The sequence below is a fragment of the Mixophyes fleayi genome, chromosome 5 (genome assembly GCF_038048845.1).
Source record: "Mixophyes fleayi isolate aMixFle1 chromosome 5, aMixFle1.hap1, whole genome shotgun sequence".
Lineage (NCBI taxonomy): Eukaryota > Metazoa > Chordata > Amphibia > Anura > Limnodynastidae > Mixophyes > Mixophyes fleayi.
The window spans coordinates 122,534,201-122,557,769 of NC_134406.1; the positions used below are offsets into that span (position 1 = coordinate 122,534,201).

At 44.2% G+C, this 23,569-nt stretch overlaps 1 protein-coding gene across 1 annotated transcript in view; it reads left to right on the forward strand.

Moving 5' to 3' along the window:
- The window catches only part of LOC142159475 (uncharacterized), a 31,269-nt gene extending 11,101 nt beyond the window's left edge, over positions 1–20,168 (forward strand). Inside the window, exons 4-5 of the mRNA XM_075214376.1 lie at positions 19,802–19,929; positions 20,013–20,168. Of these exons, the coding sequence (XP_075070477.1) occupies positions 19,802–19,929; positions 20,013–20,168 (284 nt within the window). The remainder of the gene's footprint in view (positions 1–19,801; positions 19,930–20,012) is intronic.
- The last annotated feature ends 3,401 nt before the right edge of the window (positions 20,169–23,569 follow it).

The following is a 23,569-nucleotide window of genomic DNA, read 5'->3' on the forward strand; positions in this document are numbered from 1 at the left end:
TCATCTGGCCAAGGCGATGTCAAACAACAGAGTGTTTTCAAATTAGTGCAAAAAACAAAAACCAAAAAAAAATTTACTGTATTGAAGCGAAAAAGAAGTGTAACTGAGCAAAAGTTAAGTGACGATAAAAAAAAAATTGCAAGCATGCCATTCTACACACGCAGTGGCAAAGAGAGAATGAGGCCTTCACCTTTGGCTATTAGTGGCAGATCCCAAAAAGTTACCCAGCCTACAATTGGTGCACAACTACTGTTACGCGTCAAAGCCGAGCTGCAAGATAACAGTGAGGCATTACAGGAGAATATTTGCTCTGATTCACAAATGACAACAATCCCTGTGGAGAGTCCATCCAACAGTGGGATGTCTAATCGTGAGCATTCTGCTGATGTGTGCCTTAATAGCCCGAGTGTAGCCGGTGATACCCAAATTGAGGATGCCACTTTGGAATTAGAAGAGGATGAGGGGGAGATTTGTGTAGGCGACGAGGGCGCTAATGAGGATGTTGATGAGGATGAGGTTGTTTGTGTAAGTCCTGCACCAGTGGCAGCAGTTCTGGCACGTAACAAGAAAAAGGCCATTGTCATGCCTGGGCATAAAACAAAAAAATCCACTTCTTATGTGTGGAATTATTTCTACCCAAATCCAGACAACAATTGTATAGCCATTTGTAGTGTATGTGAAGCCACAGTCAGTCGAGGGAGGGACCTTAACCATCTTGGAACCTCGTCTATGTTACGCCATTTAACGAGAGTTCATGGCAAAGTGTTGGGAAAAGCTGAAAGTTCTTCCCAAAAGAATACAAGCACTCCCTCATCAGCTAAGACCCTCCGCTCACCGACATACCGAATGCTACAAAATACACCCACCACACCACCCTCATCAATATCCTCAGTAGCGCTCGGAGTTAGCCCGGCATCCCACTTAAGGCTGGATGACTCGGCACTATTATTGATTCCTCTGAAGAAAGCGTTAGTCCTGCTGCTGCTGTTGCTGCTGCTGGGGGTGAATCGTCATCCCAGAGGCAGGTTAATAAAATGAGCAGTCCTACATTTCAGCAATTAACTGTGAAACACTCATTTGCGAGGGGAAGCAAATATGACAGCAGTCACCCAGTCGCCAAGCGAATCACAGACGCCATGGCTGCAATGTTAGTGTTAGATCTGCGTCCAATCTCCACAATAAACGCAGCTGGTTTTTCACAGTTAATTGAGGTTTTGTGTCCGCGTTACAGAATTCCATCGCGACACCATTTCTCCCGTAAAGCTATTCCACAACTATACCAAAAAGTGTGTAAAAATGTAGAGATTGCGCTGAAAAATGCCATTCTGCCCACTGTTCACTTAACCACAGATATGTGGACAAGTGGAAGTGGCCAAACCAAAGACTATATGACTGTGACAGCCCACTGGGTTGGTCATTCACCTTCACCAGCAGGAACAGCAGCAGCATGTACACCACTACGTAACATTTGTCACAGGCAGGCCACTCTTTGTATCACCGGCTTCACTAACAGGCATACGGCTGACAATTTGTTACGCAAACTGAGAGATGTGATTGATGCATGGCTTATACCACTCGGACTCTCCCCAGGGTATGTCATTTCAGATAACGCCAACAATATAGTGCGAGTATTACAGCTGGGTGATTTCCAACATATTCCCTGTTTTGCTCACACCATCAACTTGGTGGTGCAGAGCTTCCTACGAAATAACCGTGAGGTGCAGGAGATGCTTTCGGTGGCCCGTAAAATTTCAGGCCATTTCAGGCATTCAGCCACAGCATGTAGGAGATTACAGCAGCTCCAAGAGCAGTTTAACTTGCCCTGCCACCAACTTAAGCAAGAGGTGGTAACTCGGTGGAATTCCACCCTGTACATGCTTCAGAGGATGGAGGAACAGCGCAAAGCCATCCAAGCATATTGCACAAGTCATGACATTGGGAAAGGAGGGGGGATGTATTTCACTCTTGCACAGTGGGGAATCCTTTCAGTGCTGTGCAAGGTGCTGAAACCATTTGAAGTTGTGACATGTGAGGTCAGTGCTGACTCTGCTAGTTTGAGCCAAGTCATTCCTTTAATTAGACTATTGGAAAAGCAGCTTGAGAAAATGAAGGAGGAGCTGAAAGCAAGCAATTCAGCAAAGTATGTTGGCCTTGTCGATCAAGTACTTAATTCGCTTCACAATGATCCTCGAGTTATTAAGATCTTGAACTCGGATCAGTACGTTTTGGCCACTGTGCTTGATCCAAGGTTTAAAACCTACATTGAGTCTTTACTTGTAAATGAGCGAGATGTGAACTTTTGCAAGGAGCTATTGCTCAGCAAGTTGGCCGCTGAACTGGGCCTCGGCTTGACAACGTGTCCTCCTTCACTTTCTCAAGCTGTTGCTCGTAAAAAATTAAATTTCCAAAAAAGAAGCAGGGAAGACACAGGGGGCAGACGAGAACAATTTAACATCTGGGCTGGTTTGAAGGATTTTTCAAAAAAATGTGTCACTTTGCCCATAACTCCATCCAATATGAGTATAAACATGCAAAGGATGGTGGAGGATTACTTTCAAGAGGTAGTTGATATGGAAATGTCAGACAGTCCCTTTCCTTACTGGGAAGAAAAGCAGGCCATTTGGAAACCCATGTACAAACTTGCTTTGCAATACCTAAGCTGCCCAATCTCCAGTGTGTACTCTGAACGAGTGTTCAGCACAGCAGGGAACTTAGTCAGTGATCGCCGTAGAAGGTTACTTCCCAAAAATGTGGAGAAAATGATGTTTATAAAAATGAACTACATCTTCCACGAGGGAGGCCTTCACCATCCAAGACATCCAAGCACTGACTGTTCTCTAATGGCGGATTCAAGCGGCGATGAATTGATAGTCTGTGATGATGACGTACACACTGATGAGGGTGAGGATTAAGCTGAAGATGATGCCGATAACATCTTTTTAAAACTTTCTATGTAAGTGTAGGGTGCAATCTACCCCCAAAGAGGAAAGGGACTTGTGGCATTTCCATATCACATACCATCTTGAAAGGCTGCTGTTAGGGCAATTTATCCTTAAGGGTAGGGTGTCATAGACAGAGTGACCCTAAACTGGCTTTGTCCATTTTTCAAAGGCAATTTGGTATCTGTCTGCATCATAATCATCAACATCCTCATTAGCGCCCTCGTCGCCTACACAAATCTCCCCCTCATCCTCTTCTAATTCCAAAGTGGCATCCTCAATTTGGGTATCACCGGCTACACTCGGGCTATTAAGGCACACATCAGCAGAATGCTCACGATTAGACATCCCACTGTTGGATGGACTCTCCACAGGGATTGTTGTCATTCGTGAATCAGAGCAAATATTCTCCTGTAATGCCTCACTGTTATCTTGCAGTTCGGCTTTGACGCGTAACAGTAGTTGTGCACCAATTGTAGGCTGGGTAACTTTTTGGGATCTGCCACTAATAGCCAAAGGTGAAGGCCTCATTCTCTCTTTGCCACTGCGTGTGTAGAATGGCATGCTTGCAATTTTTTTTTTATCGTCACTTAACTTTTGCTCAGTTACACTTCTTTTTCGCTTCAATACAGTAAATTTTTTTTTGGTTTTTGTTTTTTGCACTAATTTGAAAACACTCTGTTGTTTGACATCGCCTTGGCCAGATGACGTACTGGGAACACTAACATCAGGACTGGTGACAGAACCTGGTTGCTCATTCAGATCATATGTGGACTGCTTTGAATCCATTCTGAGCGCAAACCACTGGGGAGTGCTAAAAATTATTTAGTAGATACTGCTGACAGTTATGACTTTTGACAGCCAGAAATATTAATGCACAATTAGGGAGGACACCCCAAAAGCACTGAGGAGTGCTAAAAATTATTTAGTAGATTCTGCTGACAGTTATGACTTTTGACAGCCAGAAATATTAATGCACAATTAGGGAGGACACCCCAAAAACACTGAGGAGTGCTAAAAATTATTTAGTAGATTCTGCTGACAGTTATGACTTTTGACAGCCAGAAATATTAATGCACAATTAGGGAGGACACCCCAAAAGCACTGAGGAGTGCTAAAAATTATTTAGTAGATTCTGCTGACAGTTATGACTTTTGACAGCCAGAAATATTAATGCACAATTAGGGAGGACACCCCAAAAACACTGAGGAGTGCTAAAAATTATTTAGTAGATTCTGCTGACAGTTATGACTTTTGACAGCCAGAAATATTAATGCACAATTAGGGAGGACACCCCAAAAACACTGAGGAGTGCTAAAAATTATTTAGTAGATACTGCTGACAGATATGACTTTTGACAGCCAGAAATATTAATGCACAATTAGGGAGGACACCCCAAAAACACTGAGGAGTGCTAAAAATTATTTAGTAGATACTGCTGACAGATATGACTTTTGACAGCCAGAAATATTAATGCACAATTAGGGAGGACACCCCAAAAACACTGAGGAGTGCTAAAAATTATTTAGTAGATACTGCTGACAGATATGACTTTTGACAGCCAGAAATATTAATGCACAATTAGGGAGGACACCCCAAAAACACTGAGGAGTGCTAAAAATTATTTAGTAGATACTGCTGACAGATATGACTTTTGACAGCCAGAAATATTAATGCACAATTAGGGAGGACACCCCAAAAACACTGAGGAGTGCTAAAAATTATTTAGTAGATACTGCTGACAGATATGACTTTTGACAGCCAGAAATATTAATGCACAATTAGGGAGGACACCCCAAAAGCACTGAGGAGTGCTAAAAATTATTTAGTAGATACTGCTGACAGATATGACTTTTGACAGCCAGAAATATTAATGCACAATTAGGGAGGACACCCCAAAAGCACTGAGGAGTGCTAAAAATTATTTAGTAGATACTGCTGACAGATATGACTTTTGACAGCCAGAAATATTAATGCACAATTAGGGAGGACACCCCAAAAACACTGAGGTGTGCTAAAAATTATTTAGTAGATACTGCTGACAGATATGACTTTTGACAGCCAGAAATATTAATGCACAATTAGGGAGGACACCCCAAAAGCACTGAGGAGTGCTAAAAATTATTTAGTAGATACTGCTGACAGATATGACTTTTGACAGCCAGAAATATTAATGCACAATTAGGGAGGACACCCCAAAAACACTGAGGAGTGCTAAAAATTATTTAGTAGATACTGCTGACAGATATGACTTTTGACAGCCAGAAATATTAATGCACAATTAGGGAGGACACCCCAAAAACACTGAGGAGTGCTAAAAATTATTTAGTAGATACTGCTGACAGATATGACTTTTGACAGCCAGAAATATTAATGCACAATTAGGGAGGACACCCCAAAAGCACTGAGGAGTGCTAAAAATTATTTAGTAGATACTGCTGACAGATATGACTTTTGACAGCCAGAAATATTAATGCACAATTAGGGAGGACACCCCAAAAACACTGAGGAGTGCTAAAAATTATTTAGTAGATACTGCTGACAGATATGACTTTTGACAGCCAGAAATATTAATGCACAATTAGGGAGGACACCCCAAAAGCACTGAGGAGTGCTACAAATTATTTAGTAGATACTGCTGACAGATATGACTTTTGACAGCCAGAAATATTAATGCACAATTAGGGAGGACACCCCAAAAGCACTGAGGAGTGCTACAAATTATTTAGTAGATACTGCTGACAGATATGACTTTTGACAGCCAGAAATATTAATGCACAATTATGGGGGACACCCCAAAAGCGCTGGGGAGTGCCAAATATGAAGAAAAAATAATAAACCTCTATCCTCCTCTCTGCACTAGCGATTTTGGTTAGAGCAATTGCAAGAACAATATTGTATTCTCTGTCCCTGCTCTAATTAGCCTATGACTACACCCTGCTCTCTCCCTCTGTCAAATGGCGATGGATTGCTGTTTATAAAGTTGAAGTATCGCGAGAACCGAGTCCCGAGATCCGACGGCGTCACAATGACGTTCGGCCTCGATTTGGATTCGGAATGGGCGGGAGAGTACCGAGCTGCTCAGCTCGGTACTCGGATACCCAAAGTTCGGGTGGGTTCGGTTCTCGGAGAACCGGACCCGCCCATCTCTAGTGTTTAGACACATTTTTTCAAGCTCCCATAAGATGCAAACAGATTACAGAGTGTACTAGATATAGCTAATCAATCATTACTTAACTGGCTATTTAGACTATTTTAGTCTGTGATGTAGTCCCAACAAAGGGTGATTTCCAAAGTATACTCAACATTCAAAGATTTGGAGCTCCATCCATTAATTCTGTGGTCCTATAAAGAGAGAACTAATTGACATCATTACCAGGGCCATGGGAGTTTGGAGACTTAAATTCACCGACATGAAAAAACATACTACGGCCAAATTTGTACACAATCTAATTAGGCGGCCAGTAGTATGTTTGGGGAGTGTGATAGACAACACATGCAAATATGGAGCAAGCCGGCAAACTCCACACATATGAAACCATAATCAGGGAGTTGAACTCCTGACCCCAGTGCTGTGAGAGCAAAGTGCTGACCACTAGGCCACTGCGATATTCCACATCTTTATGTAAAATACCAAAAATTGTGCCAGGTCATCATCATAATCATTTATTTATCTAGCGCCACTTAATCTGCAGCAATGTACAGAGATTTCATTCACATCAGTCCCTGCCCCATTGGAGCTTACAGTCTAAATTGCCTAATATAGACATTCATGGAGAGGGAGAAGCTAGGGTCAATTTTGTTAGCAGCCAATTAACCTACCAGTATGTTTTTGGAGTGTGGGAGAAAACCGGAGCACCCAGAGGAAACTCATGCAAACACAGGGAGAAGATACAAACTCCACACAGATAAGGCCATGGTCGGGAATTGAACTCATGACACCAGTGCTGTGAGGCAGATGTGCTAACCACTAGACCACTGTACCGGGCCGACAAGTCATGTGAAATGCTTTGTGTTCATCATGTTTAGCTTCTTCATTGTTAGTAGCTAATATTTCTGCCTGCTGACAATGTAAAGAAGTTTATTAAATATGTATGATCACCTGATTGACATAATACTATACTTTTTTTCAAATGGTGATTGTGTTAACATGTCCCTTTGTTTATATTTCCTTTTTTCAAACAGACCGGGCACGCTGGGAACGCCGGCAACGCCGCCGGGCTGTGGTGGAGGCGCAGGCGCAGGCGGAGGAGGAGGAAGAGGAGGAGGGGGGCGACCAGCAGCGCCAGCCACAGCCACAGGAGGAGGAGGAGGCGGTGGGGGTGCCGTTGCGAGTGGCAGCGGTGGAGGAGGAGGAGCAGCCGGTGGCAGTGGCAGTGTCATTGGAGGAGGAGGAGCCTGTGCCGATGCTAGTGGCAGTGGCAGCAGCTTCGGTGGAGGGGGAGGAGGAGGAGGCTGACCCGGAGGACCAACGATTGGAGGAGGCAGCATCGGGCAGCCAAGAGTTAGTGGCCTTTGATGATAGTAAGTATTTGCGAAAAATGATGGACCTAATTTGATAAGATTGAGGATGTCCATTAAACTTGTACATAATCCCTGCTGTGACACATGTTGATTAAATGGTGACATAAATGCCACAGGTTTTACACATAATATCTGGCTACAAATTTGATGTACATTAAACACTCAAACCACAGCCAGAGCCATCTTAACACATGGCCACGCAGGGCAGGGCCCTAAAATATGTGGCCGCTAGCCTGGGGAACTTGTCAGCATATTAATCACTTGATTTTAAATTCCAATATCAACCAACATATTTTTAATTCCTGTGAGTTATTGTATAGGTAGTGGCCCATGGTATTGCTTTGCCCTGGGGCCTATAATGCTGGATAAGACAACCCTGTCCATGGCCCTCTCCCCGTGGCTCACCAGAATGTAGGACATTGATCCAAATGCCTTAGCAATGTCTAATGTGCGTCCAAATGGTTTTGTTGCCAGAAGCCTAACATTTGAAAGTAATGTAACAGTACACATCTCTAGTAAGTCCAGTCTGTTTGCCAAATTAGGTTGAGCTGTATATTCATTGTTTTCTTTTGGTTCCTTTCAGCACCTGAGGAGGAAGGTCGGAGATTGGTCACACAACCACCCACTCCGGCCCAATTGTTGGCCCAAATGGGCCACTTACTCGGCAATCTCGATGCCACCTGCCAGCAACTGGTGCGATTGGTTGCCGACTGGAAGGCCACATTGGACTACTGGTCCTCTTTATTTTAATTTTTGTATTATATGTAAATATTAAAGTTTTTCCTTGTAAATATGTTGTTCATTTTATATAACTAATTTTCCAAAAAACCTTGGTGTGTGTGTCTTTATTCATCTCATTACACAACATGTGGGTGTAAGGCTACAAGAGAATGTATTTAAAATCCTAAATGTGCAACATTTCAGCAAGATAGATTGTTTCTAACATCATTGCTGTAGCAGAAAAGGTTTAGATTTGCTGTTTGCATGTCATCCAAAAGGAACATGTGCCCTCCACCAACAAGCCACCCCTGTAAGAGGTATGCCATTTGTAGGCCCTGTGTGCAAGACATTCCAAAAGGTCAAATGCCCTAGCTATTTCACAACTTCCCCAAATCATGTGTCATTGTAGTGATAGTCCAAGGTTACGTTCCAGTGTCAGAGCAAAGGCAGTCACACATTGAAGAGAACATATGGAAACTGTACCCAGAAGTGGTGTAAGTGGTGTAAGGCAGAAGTGCAAGCGAAGCTAATCTCCATGGTACTGGAGTGTGGTAAGCGGTCTGTTGTGTTTTGAAACAGCTGAGTACATGACATAACGTGTACGGCGTGGATCCAGATGAAAGTCGAAAGTCGGATGGCAGTCAATGTAGCATTTAAGTCAAAGAAGGCTGTCCCCTACAAATACCCCCCCCCCTCCTCTTAGTCCATTCGTAGTAATAAATGTGAGCATGCACATAATAATGTGCCTATGAACTGTGGGTCCTGAGCCATTGTCGAAAACTCCCACCAAAAAACAAAGTTTTTTTAGAATGCAGGATAATTAGGAGGGCATTTTTAACAATGTAGTACAAATCAAATCTAAACAAAAAAACCATTGTGTGAAGTTCCTGCGTTTCTTGTTAGCATAATGTTTCCAGTCCACACAATAGTTGTGGATAAGCTTTGTATTTGAACTCATGTCTGCTGTGTTGTGAGTCCAAAGTGCTAACCAGTGAGCTACCTGTGAGATGGATATTTTGTGAGTAATTTGTGTGAATAATGAAGAGTAGTATTAAGTGTCAGTTGCCTGTGTAGCAGGCATGCTGTATGGTTGGTGTTGTATAAGTTTGTTCAAATCTCAGGTTGGCCTAGTGGGTAGCTGTCCCTCTTTCCATACAGTCACTCATGAGTTCTAATCCAGACAGAAACACTTCCTCTGTGAGGAAGTTGTATGTGTGTATCCTTTATGGAAGAGTATGCTAAGCATTTTGCAGAAAAGGCAAGATATATTTACACCACATACATTTTAATACATTCGTTATTCATGTGTTTTTAATGTAGCTAGGTCCATGCATTTTGCATACTATACGGCCATTTGAAATCCTAAACACAGAAAGATCGTGAGCAATGTGTTTATTACAAGTGTGTATTATGCTAATTAGTAGCAAAGGAAAAACGACAGTTCAGAGTGATGCACATCATTGTTATTTGTCAGTGATTATTGAGTAAAGAGCTATCTCGTAAAAATAAGGCCCAGCCATGTTTGTTGTTTTGTGCGTAAACAAACTGTTGGCCCCTCCCACAGTGGGCGTGAAGTATACATTGCTTAGCTTGCCGTCAATCAGTTGAGAGCCGTCGCTTGTGCGTGTAGCATGTTTAAAGATCCGCAGGTGGGTGTGTTTTCTAACGCTTGCGCTGCTTACTTCCGTCACTTAGTTGTAATGGACCACAAAGGGGTGTGTTTTTGCTATTTAAGAAACTTATTTCGATCGCAAGAGTGCTTGCGTCACTCAAAGTAGGCAACGCAGATGCATGTGCGTTTGCGTACCTTGATGAATCAGGCCCGATATCTCTAAAATATTATTTGGCAATACTGAATCACTGGCTTTTGATGCGGACAGGCCTTCTGATATATATCAGGATTTATTGAAGTTGAAGAAACGTGTGGTTGAACTCAATTTGCATGGATTGACATTGTCTCAATATCATAAAAATACTGATCCCTAGAGGATTTAGCATTTGTTACCAAACTACTATTGGACGACACAATGTCAATTTCTGTACACAGTGGTGTCAAATACTTAATTGATGTTCTTTTGATTTAATGGTTTTGGTTCTACAATGCTGACATTGAGGTTGTTAATAGCAAAATATCAACTTTGGTGAGCAGTGGGATCAGCATTTTGAAATCTGACTCCTCTGTAGATTAGCTATCTAAACTAGAGCATGTGGTTAACTCGTTTAAAATGGATTTATTGTCTTTTAAAAAAGAAAAATATAAGAAGGTGAAAAAATATTAGAAAGACAAGCAACTATATGCATGCCTATTTGATATTGAAAACAGATGCCAATGGTCAGCCAGTAGGAAGTTCAGACATCAGAGACATGTTAGATCTTTTACTGATCCTGAGTCACATACATCTTTTAATAACTCTGATCAGTCACAGTCCAATAATATTGCTCCATTTTCCTATGCAAAAAACAACATTGTTTGATGTCCTCAGTAGAGAAATATCCCACCTTCATGACGAACTAGAAGCCATAAAAGAAAAACAAGAGGACTCTGAAAATCGCTTTCGGCGGAACAATATCCGCATCCGTAATGTTTCAGAACTCATTTCCTCGTCTCAGCTCCCTACATTTCTAAAAGATCTATTTGTCCTTATACTCATAGACCTCTCAGATGCGACTGCCTCATGGACTGAGCTCACAGAGGTTTTAGAGCTCGACCCTCCTCTGATTAGCCCCCGCGTGAAATCATTGTCCGCCTTCACTGCTTCCGTACTAGGGAGCGGATTCTCATGGCTACCAGACATAGCTCTACCACCGTCTTCCTTGACATGGACATACAACTGTTCCAAGACCAGTGGCGGATCCAGGAGGGGGGGGGGGCGATCGGGGCGATCGCCCCCCCCTTAGCAGGGGCTTGCTGCCGGCGGCTGCACACTATGTGCAGATCTGTTCAGCAGAGAGAGTTAGGGAGAGAGTCCTGCCCAACTGCTCTGATTGACACAATCAGAGGAGCCGGGCAGGACTCTCTCCCTAACTCTCTCTGCTGAATGGATCTGCACTGCAGAACGCCTCTGGAGGAAATCTCGCTCCCTGGCCGACTTCCTCCACTTTAAATTTATTCTCTCCTCATTCTGCTCCGCCCTCTCCCTTGCCAAACAAACCTTCTTCAAGTCCCTCATCTCCTCTCAGTCCTCTAATCCCCGCCGCCTTTTTGCCACCTTCAACTCCCTCCTCTCTCCCCCTCCCCCTCCGGTCCCGCTGTCCCTCTTTGCTGCTGACTTCGCCACTTTTTTCTCTTCTAAAATTGAAGCCATCAGACTTAACATCTCCGCTTCTAAACCCTCACCAGCTGTCCTCATCGCTCCACCCCCATCCAACAATCAACTCTGGTGCTCCTTCTGCCCCACATCAGGCGAAGAAGTCCGCTCCCTTATTCTTTCCTCTCCACCCTCCACCTGTCCTCTTGACCCCATCCCCTCCAACCTCCTTCGCTCTCTCTCTCCCACTGCCTGCTCCTACCTGGCACACCTTTTTAACCTATCACTCTCCTCCGGTGTAGTACCCTCCTCATTTAAACACGCTCTTATCTCTCCGATCCTCAAAAAACCCAATCTTGACCCCACCTCTGTCGCCAACTACCGCCCCATCTCACTTCTCCTCTACGCCTCCAAACTACTTGAGCGGATAGTCTGCTGTCGCCTCACCAGATATCTCTCAGACAATTCCCTCCTTGACCCTCTCCAATCTGGATACCGTTCCCTCCACTCCACTGAAACTGCCCTGGCCAAAGTTACCAACGACCTCCTTTCAGCCAAATCTAAGGGTCACTTCTCCTTACTCATCCTCCTTGACCTCTCCGCAGCCTTTGACACTGTGGACCATCCCCTCCTTCTGCAAACTCTTCTCTCTCTCGGCCTCTCCGGTTCCGTCCATGCCTGGTTCTGCTCCTACCTCGCTAACCGCACCTTCTCTGTCTCCATGTCTGGCTCTTCCTCCACCCCCTCCCCACTCCCAATAGGCGTCCCCCAGGGCTCTGTCCTCGGCCCTTTACTCTTTTCGCTATACACTTCCTCCCTTGGTGCGCTCATCTCCTCCTTTGGTCTTCAGTATCACCTGTATGCTGACGACATTCAACTCTACATCTCTTCTCCTGATCTCTCTTCCTCCCTTATTTCTCGCGTATCTGACTGCCTCTCTGCCATCTCCTCCTGGATGTCCTCCCGCTTTCTGAAAATTAACATCTCCAAAACTGAATTCATTGTCTTTCCTCCCCCCAAACTCCCCTCTCACCACAACCTCTCTATCGTTGTTAACAACACCACCATCTCCTCTGTTACCCAACTCCGTTGCCTGGGTGTCACCCTTGACTCCTCTCTCTCTTTTGCCCCCCATGTCCAATCCCTTGCCCAAGCCTGTAGACTCCAACTTCGCAACATAGCCCGCATCCGACCCTTCCTCTCACAAGACGCCACCAAAACCATCATCCATGCACTCATCATCTCCCGCCTCGACTACTGCAACCTTCTCCTCACTGGCCTCCCCCTCTCTCATCTCGCCCCCTTCCGCTCTGTACTCAATTCGGCTGCGCGACTCATCTTTCTCTCACGCCGCTCCTCCTCTGCTTCCCCTCTCTGCCTTGCCCTACACTGGCTCCCCATCCCCTACAGAATCCTCTTCAAACTCCTTACCACCACTTACAAAGCTCTATCCCAGTCTACTGCCCCCTACATCTCCGACCTCCTCACCATTCACACTCCTGCCCGATCCCTGCGCTCTGCCACTGACCGTCGCCTCTCTTCCACTCTCATTACCACTTCCCACTCCAGAATCCAAGACTTCTCCCGAGCTGCCCCCCTACACTGGAATGACCTCCTTCGCTCCATCCGTCTCGCTCCCAAGCTGTGCTCCTTCAAACGAGCACTTAAAACTCACCTGTTCCTTAAAGCCTACCAATCATCCACCTAACCCCTCACCTACTCTGCTCGCTCTTCCCTCTCTCCCCTGGTATCAACGCTCCCGCTTGTGTCTGTTTCGTCCACCCTCTCTTAGGATGTAAGCTCGTTTGAGGAGGGCACTTCTTCCCTCTTGTTTCCCCACCTGTTCTTCTGCTCCGTCCTTACTCCATTTGTCTGTCCCGGAGTTTCTGAAGCACTGGTACTTTGTGTTTACTGTTCTGTACTGTTTAACCCTGTATGGATTACTGTTTGTACTATGTACGGCGCTGCGGACACCTTGTGGCGCCTAACAAATAAATGAGAATAATAATAATAATAATAATAATAATACACATAGTGTGCAGCCGTCAGCAGCCTTAGGTGTCAAAAAGGGGGGGGGGCTAAATCGCCCCCCCCCCCCTAAATCGCCCCCGGTACAATTAACTTCTGGATCCGCCCCTGTCCAAGACCTGGCGCGCTCCACCATCCAGAAATATAGAGACGTACAGCCAGTCACTAGACTCCTTCGTCAACGCAACAGATAGATACCGTTTGGAGTTTCACTTCCAGTTTCAGGTCTTTCCTGCTAATAATTTACATTAGATCAAAACTTTGGCTCAGGGCCAAGATCTACTGGCTAAATTGGATATCCTCCCTACCACACCTCCTCCTCAATCTTGCTCTCCAAGGCCCTAATGCTCAGCCCCACCAAACCTTGGTCCAGGGTCTCCCATCGACGAGCCAGAGATGCCACCCCCTATGACTCAATCGGGGCTCTTCTCAAGAGTATCTCTTCCAATACTTCTGGGAGGAAGGGACTGTTTCTGTCTCTCTCTTTACAGGCTAATGCCTATCACGGACGGTGCATACCGTCAGATTTATTTCCTGACTCTACTGAACTCTCCTTCTGTTCGTTTTTACATTATCCTTGATATACTTAGTTTTATTGCCAATATTTCATAATTCATTGTTGCAATATGTTGAAGTTTGTACAACGCTACACACTCCATTCTAGTAAGCGGCTTGTGCATATTTGATCTTACTTTTCTTTTCTCTTTCTCCTCATGGAAACAATCTGCTGTTCCACCTTACACTTTTCAACCTTCCCTCCCCGTTCTCTCCCTCCTACCTCACCCATCATTTCCTTCCCCACTCTGTCTTTGCTCCTTCCCCTCCGCCTCTTCCTTCCCTCTCTGATCCATTTCCTAATATATCACTTAAATGTGTTACTTATCTTATTGCCAATCGGTCACACGTAGTTTATAGTAACTTATGCTGTTGATTTCATGTTGCTACTTCATTATCATAACATGTTGAAGTTTGTATGCTGTTGTATTTACGTTCCAATATGCTGTTTGCTCAAATTTGCTGTTTTTTGTTTTCTATTCTCTCTTCCTCCATGGAGACATCCTGCTTTCCCATTCTACACTCTTCCCCTTCTCCTCCCCCTCCCTATACTTTCCCTCTTACCTTACTGTCACAGTTTCCAAGGGTGACCAAGGGATCCCCTGAATCTGCCTGATTTGATACGACTCACCCAAGGGCGCGGGGTCTAATGAGTAGGTGGTTTTCACCAGGAACCCCCGCAAGGGGGTATGGTTTTAGCAGCACCTATTCCGCAGGTCGTGGTCCCTTGAGGGAGTACCAGGCTGAGTGGTTTGGAGGAGCTAGGAACAGAGGAAACAGCCGAGAGCTGTACACAAGGAGGTAACTCAGGATAGTAGCAATGGAGTCCTTGGACAGTGGGAGTTCAATATAGCCAGCAAACTGGAGATGTAGAACTGTAGCTGACACAATGGTGGTAACTCAGGATGGTAGCAATGGAGGCACTGGAACAGCGGGAGTTCAATATAGCCAGCGGACTGGAGATGTAGAGCTGTAGCTGACACAATGGTGGTAACTCAGGATAGTAGCAATGGAGTCACTGGAACAGTGGGAGTTCAGCAGGAACAGAGAGAGAAAGAGCCAGGTCCTTACTGCTGCAGGAAGTGAGCACAAAGAACAAAGAACAGGCATCTGACAGGAGAATCAGGTGCTTTAAATAACCCATCCAGGAGTCTGTGGCCAATGAGGTGTGATTGGGAGGTCTGAAGAAGGGAGAGCGGGTCTGCGCATGCCGACGGCAAGATGTCGCCTGCCATCGGATGAGACGCTGGGATCACCGCCTGCAGGAGGAGGGTAAGGGTGCCGGTACCCACTCGTGGGGTCGGCGTGTGACACTTGCTCTTCATTTCCCCCTGTAACTTCCCCCTCGCTTCCTCCTTCTCTCCCAACTCCATATTTATATTTAAGTATGTCAGTTATATTTGTTACTCATCTTATTATTATCAAAATGTTGCACAGTGGCCATGGTAACTTATGCTACTCTTCTTATACTGATAAAACTGGCCACCGGTCCTGACTTCCCTCAAAGTGAGACCCCAGTCCTACCCCCAAGCACCCTCTTAGTTTATAATTTTATAATGAGTATTTTCTCTGTTGCACTTCTGAACCCCTCCTGGGTTCCTATGTTTAAGGGTTTTTGCCCAATTTGGGTTCCCTTTACCCTTCTCCCTCCCTTTCCCCAATGTGGCTATTTCTATATCTCTCTTACCTCTCCCCCCCCCCCCGTACCACTGGAGGGACTAACCACCTCTCTCTTTGTCCCCTCGTCCTTATTTTGCATCTTGAGACCGAATTAATTACGTCCATATGGCGTTGAAACTTCTCTCCATTAATGTGAATGGACTTAACACCCCACAAGCGTACTATAGTCCTGGGATCCTGTAGGAGAGAAAAGGCGGACATCGGGGTATCGATAGTCATTCATAGTAAGGTTCTCCCATTCTTCCACATATACGGACCCAGAGGACAACTTTATACTGATACCTGGCACTCTCCGCTCCAACCCGCTGCAACCCTGGTCTATGCCCCTAATCAGGGACAATGTTCTTTCTGCAATACTCTATTTAAACTTATTGAGGTACTACCACAGGGACATCTGATAATAGGTTGAGACTTTAATTTAGTTCTCCACCCTTCCATAGACAAATCTTCTCCTACCTCTTCAAAAATGAGCCCCACCTCCTTCAAAGACTCATTAACTCTAGCTTCCTTTATTAAACATCACAACCTATATGACTCCTGGGGATTCAAAATTTTCACGGCTAGGGACTATACTCATTTCTCATCCCCTCATCAGGCATACACCCGCATTGATATACTTCATGTTTCTCACTCTCTCACATCCCATACAACACAAGTGGGTATTACTCCATTTTCCTGGACTGATCATGTGGGTTTATACATCTTGTTGGATCTTATCTACCAACCTCCTCGCTCTTGGCGATGGCGCTTGGACGATTCGATGCTACTAAATGACTCTACAGCATTAACCATCCACACGTCTATCACTAATTGCTTCTTAGAGAATTTGTCCCCTTCCATGGCGCCAGGAGTCGTCTGGGAAGTTCACAGGGCCACTTTTCATGGACACCTGATTAGTATGACCTATGCCGCTAGGAAGAAATCGACTGCAGAGATCTCCTCTCTTGAACAGCGAATTTTCGCCTTGCTCACTCAGCACAAACTTAACCCTGATCCTAGCCTATTGACGCAGATTTTCTAAAAGGCCAATAAAACACCCTTATCTCTCGGAAGGCCGCTCTTATAATGCAAAAACTCCAACAATGCTACTACGATAAGGCCGATAAAGCAGACTCTGTGCTGGGTGGGAAACAACGGAAAAAATGGGCCTCAGGTTTTATCAACAGACTTTGTAAGACAGCTAAGGACTCTATTACATATGACCAATCCACTATTGTTTGTATTTTCTTCCCTCTATAACCTTCCCTCTCCTTCGCCATGTGGGGACCTCCGTGAACAAAACATGAGTGCATACCTAGCCAACACTGCCCTTCCTAAGCTCACTACAGCCCATCTTTCTCTCCTCAACTCTACTATTACACAAGACGAAGTCCTGGCAGCCAACAAATCTCCTAAACCCAGGTTTTACAGTATAATATTATAAAAAGTTTGCGGGGGTCCTTGAACCCCACTTGACCACCTTTTTTTAATCAGACTTTAGAAGGTGCCTCCTTTAACCCTTTCACCACTAGAGATAATATTGTAGTGATCCCAAAACCTGGGAAGGACCATACCCTATGCGCCAGCTACAGGCCGATATCGTTTCTTAATGTAGATCTCAAGCTATTCGCAAAAATACTGGCCAACAGATTAAACCCACTCCTGCCATCCATCATTCATCTCAACCAGGTCGGTTTCATTCCGAGTAGCCAAGCTCCGGACAATTAGAGATTATTTTATACACTGCGCTCAACCAGAACAGATCACACAGGCTGAGGACAGCAGCAATACGACCAAGGTTTCCCTCCTTAACTAGTCAAATATACAAAACAAAATTGTCTTATTTGCACTTGTATTAGCTTTACGTTAATGATGGGGTATATGTACAAATATACCAGTGAAGTTACAATAATTAAAGAAACCAACAATAAATACCAGTATGCATATGGTTTTAAAGGCTGTAGTGCTGATGACAGAGCAAACAGCACTATTGGAACAGTATTGGTAGTTCTATTGATAATGTCCAATTAGGTCCGTAGAAACGTGATGGAAGATGATCCTATTGTGGTGGGTCAATATTGTTAGTTGTAGTGTCCCAACTGTAGACACTGTTGTCATACAATCTCAAGAGGTCTTTATGGACTTTAGGGGATGTTCCATTGCGTAAATAAAGTTGCATCGAATGTATGTAGACCTCAAAAAATACCATTAAGAAGGCCAAATCTGAGAATCATAAATGAAAACAATGCTTTCTGGAATTCAGAAATAAGTTAACCAAAACTAATGGATGTACTAAAACAATTTATTGATACATAAACATAATGAATAGAAAGGAGCAAACATAATGCATCGGGGTCTATAAATGATATAAAACAAACAAACAGACAAAACTCCAATTATCACCTGCTATAGATATAGCATACCTCAGATGTAGTAAAACTGAGATATATAACTTGTACAGCAAGCTAAACAGATAAACATGAGGTTTTAAAACAAATAAAGAAAAGAAAAGAAAAAGCTTATAATGAGTTTTGGGCAACCCAGATCGAGGGATATAATGAGATGTTAGCAAAATCTGTTTTGTTGAATGGCTCATTTTAATGTGATCTGGCGTTGTTTCCGAGAGGTGCTGCCCAAGCTTCTATGGTTTAGAATAATCCGTGTGTGTTCCAATGTGAAACACACTGACGTCACTTCCTGGAAACGAGTGTATGCAAAAACGTGTATCCAATGCGTTTCATCTCACGGGATAGAGTGCTCTCTACCAGGAGGACCATTGACTTGATCCACTCTATCCATGCTTGTAAAGTCTCCTCCGTGATTATGGCACTAGACGCTGAAAAAGCGTTTGACCGCATCTCTTGGTCATTTATGGTGGAGTCCTCGAGTCATTGTGTTTCTCTTTTAGATTTCTGAGTTTCTGAGGCATATTGGCTTTATATAGATCCCCATCGGCCATTGTCTCAGCTAATGACATCATTTCAGCGCCGTTTGGAATTTCAAACAGCACACGACAGGGGTGACCCTTCTCACCTCTCATTTTGCCCTCATGATAGAACCTTTGGATGCCAGGATTCGTACCAACCCACAGATCTCTGGTATTAAAATGGGTTCCACAGAGCACAAGCTGGCGCTCTACGCCGATGATGTTCTACTCACTGTGACCAACCCGACCACTTCTCTCCCCTCTCTTTGACCGAACTTGATTTATATATGTCTTTTTTTCCGGCTATAAGATCAACCTAGACAAAACAGAGGTCCTAGACATTTACATATCCGGACCTGACAAGTCTCATATAGAACAAATATTTCCCTTTAATTGGCATCTCCAAAAGATAAAATAACTTGGAATTTATATTACTAAGCGATACCATCAACTTTTGCAAGCTAATTTCCTCAAGTGATATCCGATCTAAACACATGATCCCATTGTCTTATCTCCTGGATAGGTCGCATTAACACAATCAAAATTCTCTATCTATTTGAGGCTCTTCCTGTCTTTGTCCCTCACTATGTGTTTAAATTTCTCCAATTCACAATCTCCCGATTTATTTGGTCGGGTAAACGTCCTCGAGTTCGCCTGAAGGTTCTGCATACGTCCTCACGGGGTGGTGGCCTAGGCATTTCAACTTTAGACACTACTACCTTTCTGCTCACCATGCACAATGTGTCCTGTGGTGTTGCTCTAATTCCCCTAGAATGTTGATCCGCATTGAGGCCGAGGCTCTGGCATCTCTCCTATGGCTCCCACTGTCCTGCCGCCCAAAAAGCGTTTTGCTCCATCCTATGGTCTCCCACTCTCTGACAATTTGGGACTCAGTCTCTCAGAAATATGCTCTATCTCCTCAACGCTCTCCGGTTATACCATTATTCAATTCCCCAGATTTCTCCCCAGGCCTCACGCCTGCCGTGTTCTCCTCATGGCACTCTCAAGGTGTCAGATTTCTGAACGACTTTACCCGTACTGACCTCTTTCTTCAATTCTCTGATCTCCAGAAAACAATTACGGCCCCTACTAAATTTTTCTACCAATATCTACAAATCCGCAACTTTCACAACACGAACACCGGCTCTCTGTCCGTCCACTCACTTTTTTCAAATCCCTATGTCTCTGCCAATCCTCCACAGGAAGGCCTAATATCTACCCTCTAATCATAACTCTCTCTGGCTATGAAGGACCAAAAGGGACCCCCATGAATTGGCCTGTGAAAGAGACATTTCGGAGGCCCTCGATCCCGATGATTGGAGTGAAATTCGTGAGAATGCCATAGTAATTTGAATAAGGACGAATAATTGGTGGTTATATCATTATGCAATAATATTACCTTGTCGCTCGCAGACTGTATATGATAAAGAACTATTCCGCCTTCATGATGAGGTGGAGGCCCTGAAAGAGAAACAAGAGGATTCTGAGAATCGTTCCAGTCGCAATAATGTTCGCATTAGAAATGTGGCTGAGGAGATCCAAACGACGGAGCTCCACTCCTTTACTTAGGACTTATTTATCCACATACTACCGGATCTTTCCGTTGTGGATTGCCTCATGTACCGTGTTCACAGAGCTCTTAGAGCCAAGCCTACAACCGGCCAACCTCCACGAGATATCATCATCCGTCTGCACTATTTCCACACCAGAGAACGTATCTTAAGGGCTACCCGGGACAAGCCTGTGGTCCACTTTCGAGACATGGACATTCAGTTGTTCCAGGACCTTGCACTGTCCACCATCCAAAAATAGCAAGATCTTCAGCCCATCACTTCTCTAATAGCACAACATCCGCTATCAGTGGGAATTTTCGTTTCAACTGCAAATCTGACTTGCTGACTTCACTTGATCATTTGTTCAGTTCTGTTTTATTTATTTCATGCCATTTGCTATTTACTCATACAAATTGTTTTCTATTGTCTCTATTAGTACACTTCGAACTGCAAACACAAATGCCTGTCGAGGCTAACATTCTCTATTCCTTTTCCTCCTTCCCCTTTCCTCCCCGCCCCTTCTCTTCCCCTATCTCAACCTCCCTCATTCTCTCTCCCCTCCCCTATACCCCCTTCCCTCCCTTTCTCTCCTCTTCAGCTATAACTTGGTATAGGCTTAGAATTTGTTTGTCATGCCACATATGGTTATCTTGTTCATTATTATTATTGTGATAGTTATGTTCACAGAATTTACCTTGCCTGATTACCTACTCCGTATTGGTTTTAAATTTATCCTACCTAGTGTTACTTCCTGAGGCACATGGATTCTCTACTGGTTTCTATTTGCTCCCCTCAAAACACACACAAATATGAGTCTGAGATTCATGCTCTCTTATCCACTCCCTCTACCCCCTCCCGTTGCCTATTTAGCTATATTGTGTCTTATGCTTAGATTTTTTTTTTACACCACACACTATTGTTGTTCTAGTTCATAACTTATGTTGTTATGTTTAAACATTTTACTGTGGGTCCACAGTCCTAGCTACTTTTGCCCAAGGACTCAGGTTCACTCACTACGCACCCTTTCACATTGATAACTTTGAAATGTTTAATTTCTCTACTTCATCTCTGAATCCTCCAAGGATTTCTTTGACTCAGGGTTCTCGCCTAATTGGGTTCTTACTCTTTCCTCCTCGTCTGGCTATCTTTCTCTCCCCACTTGGTAAAATCGTAAAATCCACAATATAACAGGGAGTAATATAACCAAGTTTCTGGAACCTCTAACTGTTCTGTTCTGTTTACTCCACCCTTTTTGCTTGTCTCCCCTACCGATCTCCTGTGGTATAACTATCTCTCTCTCATTATAGCAAACAGACTACCTCTCGCCAAGATATACTCCCCGCTTGAAGCCATGGCACTGAAACTCCTTTCCATCAAAGATAATGGCCTTAACTCCCCACACAAAAGTACCATGGTCCTGGGAGCCTGCAGGAGAGAAAAAGCAGATATTGTCTTCCTTCAGGAGACCCATCTCACAGGTATTTATACTCAGCTCTAGGGTAAACAGTTTTCCCAAATCTTCTTCACCTCAGCAGACTGTTAAAAAGGGGGTTGCAATTCTAATCCATAGCAAAATATCCTTTTAGTCCTCATTTTCCTATGCTAATCTTGAGGGTCATTTTCGATTGGTGCTAGGTGTTCTTCGCTCCACACCCATCACTTTAGTCTCCATTTATGCCCCCAACCAGGGACAAGGTCTCTTTTTTACCAAGGTGTTTCGACACATTGAGCGACTGGCCCATAGTCATACATAGTGGGGGGTGACTTTAATGTTATACTCGTCCAACAGTTAGAAAAATCCTCCTCCTCCTCCAGATCTTCGCCAGTCCCTCATTCTAGAGACTCCCTGACTCTGTCTACGCTGCTGTAAACAACATACCCTCTATGACACCTGGCACCTTAAAAATTCCACTGTGCTGAACTACACTCATTTTTCCACCCCCCACCAACTATACATCCTCATTGATTTACTGCTATTGTTGACATCAAACTAGCAATCTCTAACTTCTTTAAGCAAAATTCATCCCCAGAGGTGGAGCCAGGTGTCATCTGGGAAGCCCACAAAGCGACTATTTGCGGTCAACTTATATATTCAGCTTCTCAAGTTAAAAAGCTTGCCACCTTAGAAACATCCTCCCTTGAACGATGCATTACAGACCTCTTAACACAAAATAAATTAACTCATGACCCCATCCTCTTTTCAGATTGACTCTCTGAAAGGTTAATTAAATACGTTAGTGTCATGTAAAGCAGCCTCCCTTCTGCAGAAGCTTCAGCAATGTTTTTTTGATAAAGCTGAGCAAGGCAGATTCTATGCTGGCTAGGAATCTTCGGCAGAAACGCTCAAGTGTTCTTATTGATAAGCTACACAAGAAGCCCTCTAACTCTATTACATATGACCCTCTGGATATTGTCAATGTGTTCAGGGACTTTTACACCTCTCTCTATAATCTCCCCGCCTTGCAGACCCAGGGGGACCTCATGTTGGACACGCTTGACTCCTATTTGGCTGATACCTCTCTACCTAAACTCACTCTTACCCAGCTCTCTGCTCTAAATGCTGACATTAACTCGGATGAAGTCCTGACAGCTATAAAGACTCTCAAGCCCTCATCTGCCCCTGGATCAGACAGATTCACTGTCCAATAATATAAAAACTTTGCCGGTAAGCTCTCCCCACATGTGACAACCTCTTTCAACCAAATTCTAGAGGGGGCATCCTTTGACCCAGCTACCACTCAGGCCAACATTACAGTGATACTGAAGCCCGAGTTAGACCTCACACAATGTTCCAGTTATAGACCTATTTCCTTTCTTAATGTTGACCTAAAGCTTTACGCTAAGATTCTAGCCACTAGGTTGAATCCCTTCCTCCTGATGCTGATCCACCCCAACCAAGTAGGATTTATCACAGGGAGACAAGCACTGGACAATTCCAGGAGTGCTATCGATTTGATTCACTCCATTCATGATGGCAAAATCCCTTCTCTACTCATGGCACTAGATGCCGAAAAAGCATTTGATCGCATCTTCTGGCCATTTATGTTTGGTGTGCCAGGATCAATGGGCTTTGCTGGAAATTGAGTGAGGTCTCCGCCATGTATCGTTCTCCCCCTCCACCACGGTTTTAGCTAACGGGCTTACCTAATATCCCTTTACTATTCCAATGGTACACATCAAGGATGCCCTCTCTCACCACTTGTTTTTGCTTTAGTGATAGAAACCCTAGCCGCCAGGATACATGCTAATAAGACTATCTCTGTTATCCGTGTTGGCAAGACAGACCACAAGTTGGCCCTATATACGGATGATGTCCTACTGAGTATCTCTCAACCCACCACGTCCATATTTCCCCTCATTTCCGAGCTTGACACTTTTGGTCATTTCTCGGGGTATAAAATAAATCCTGACAAAACT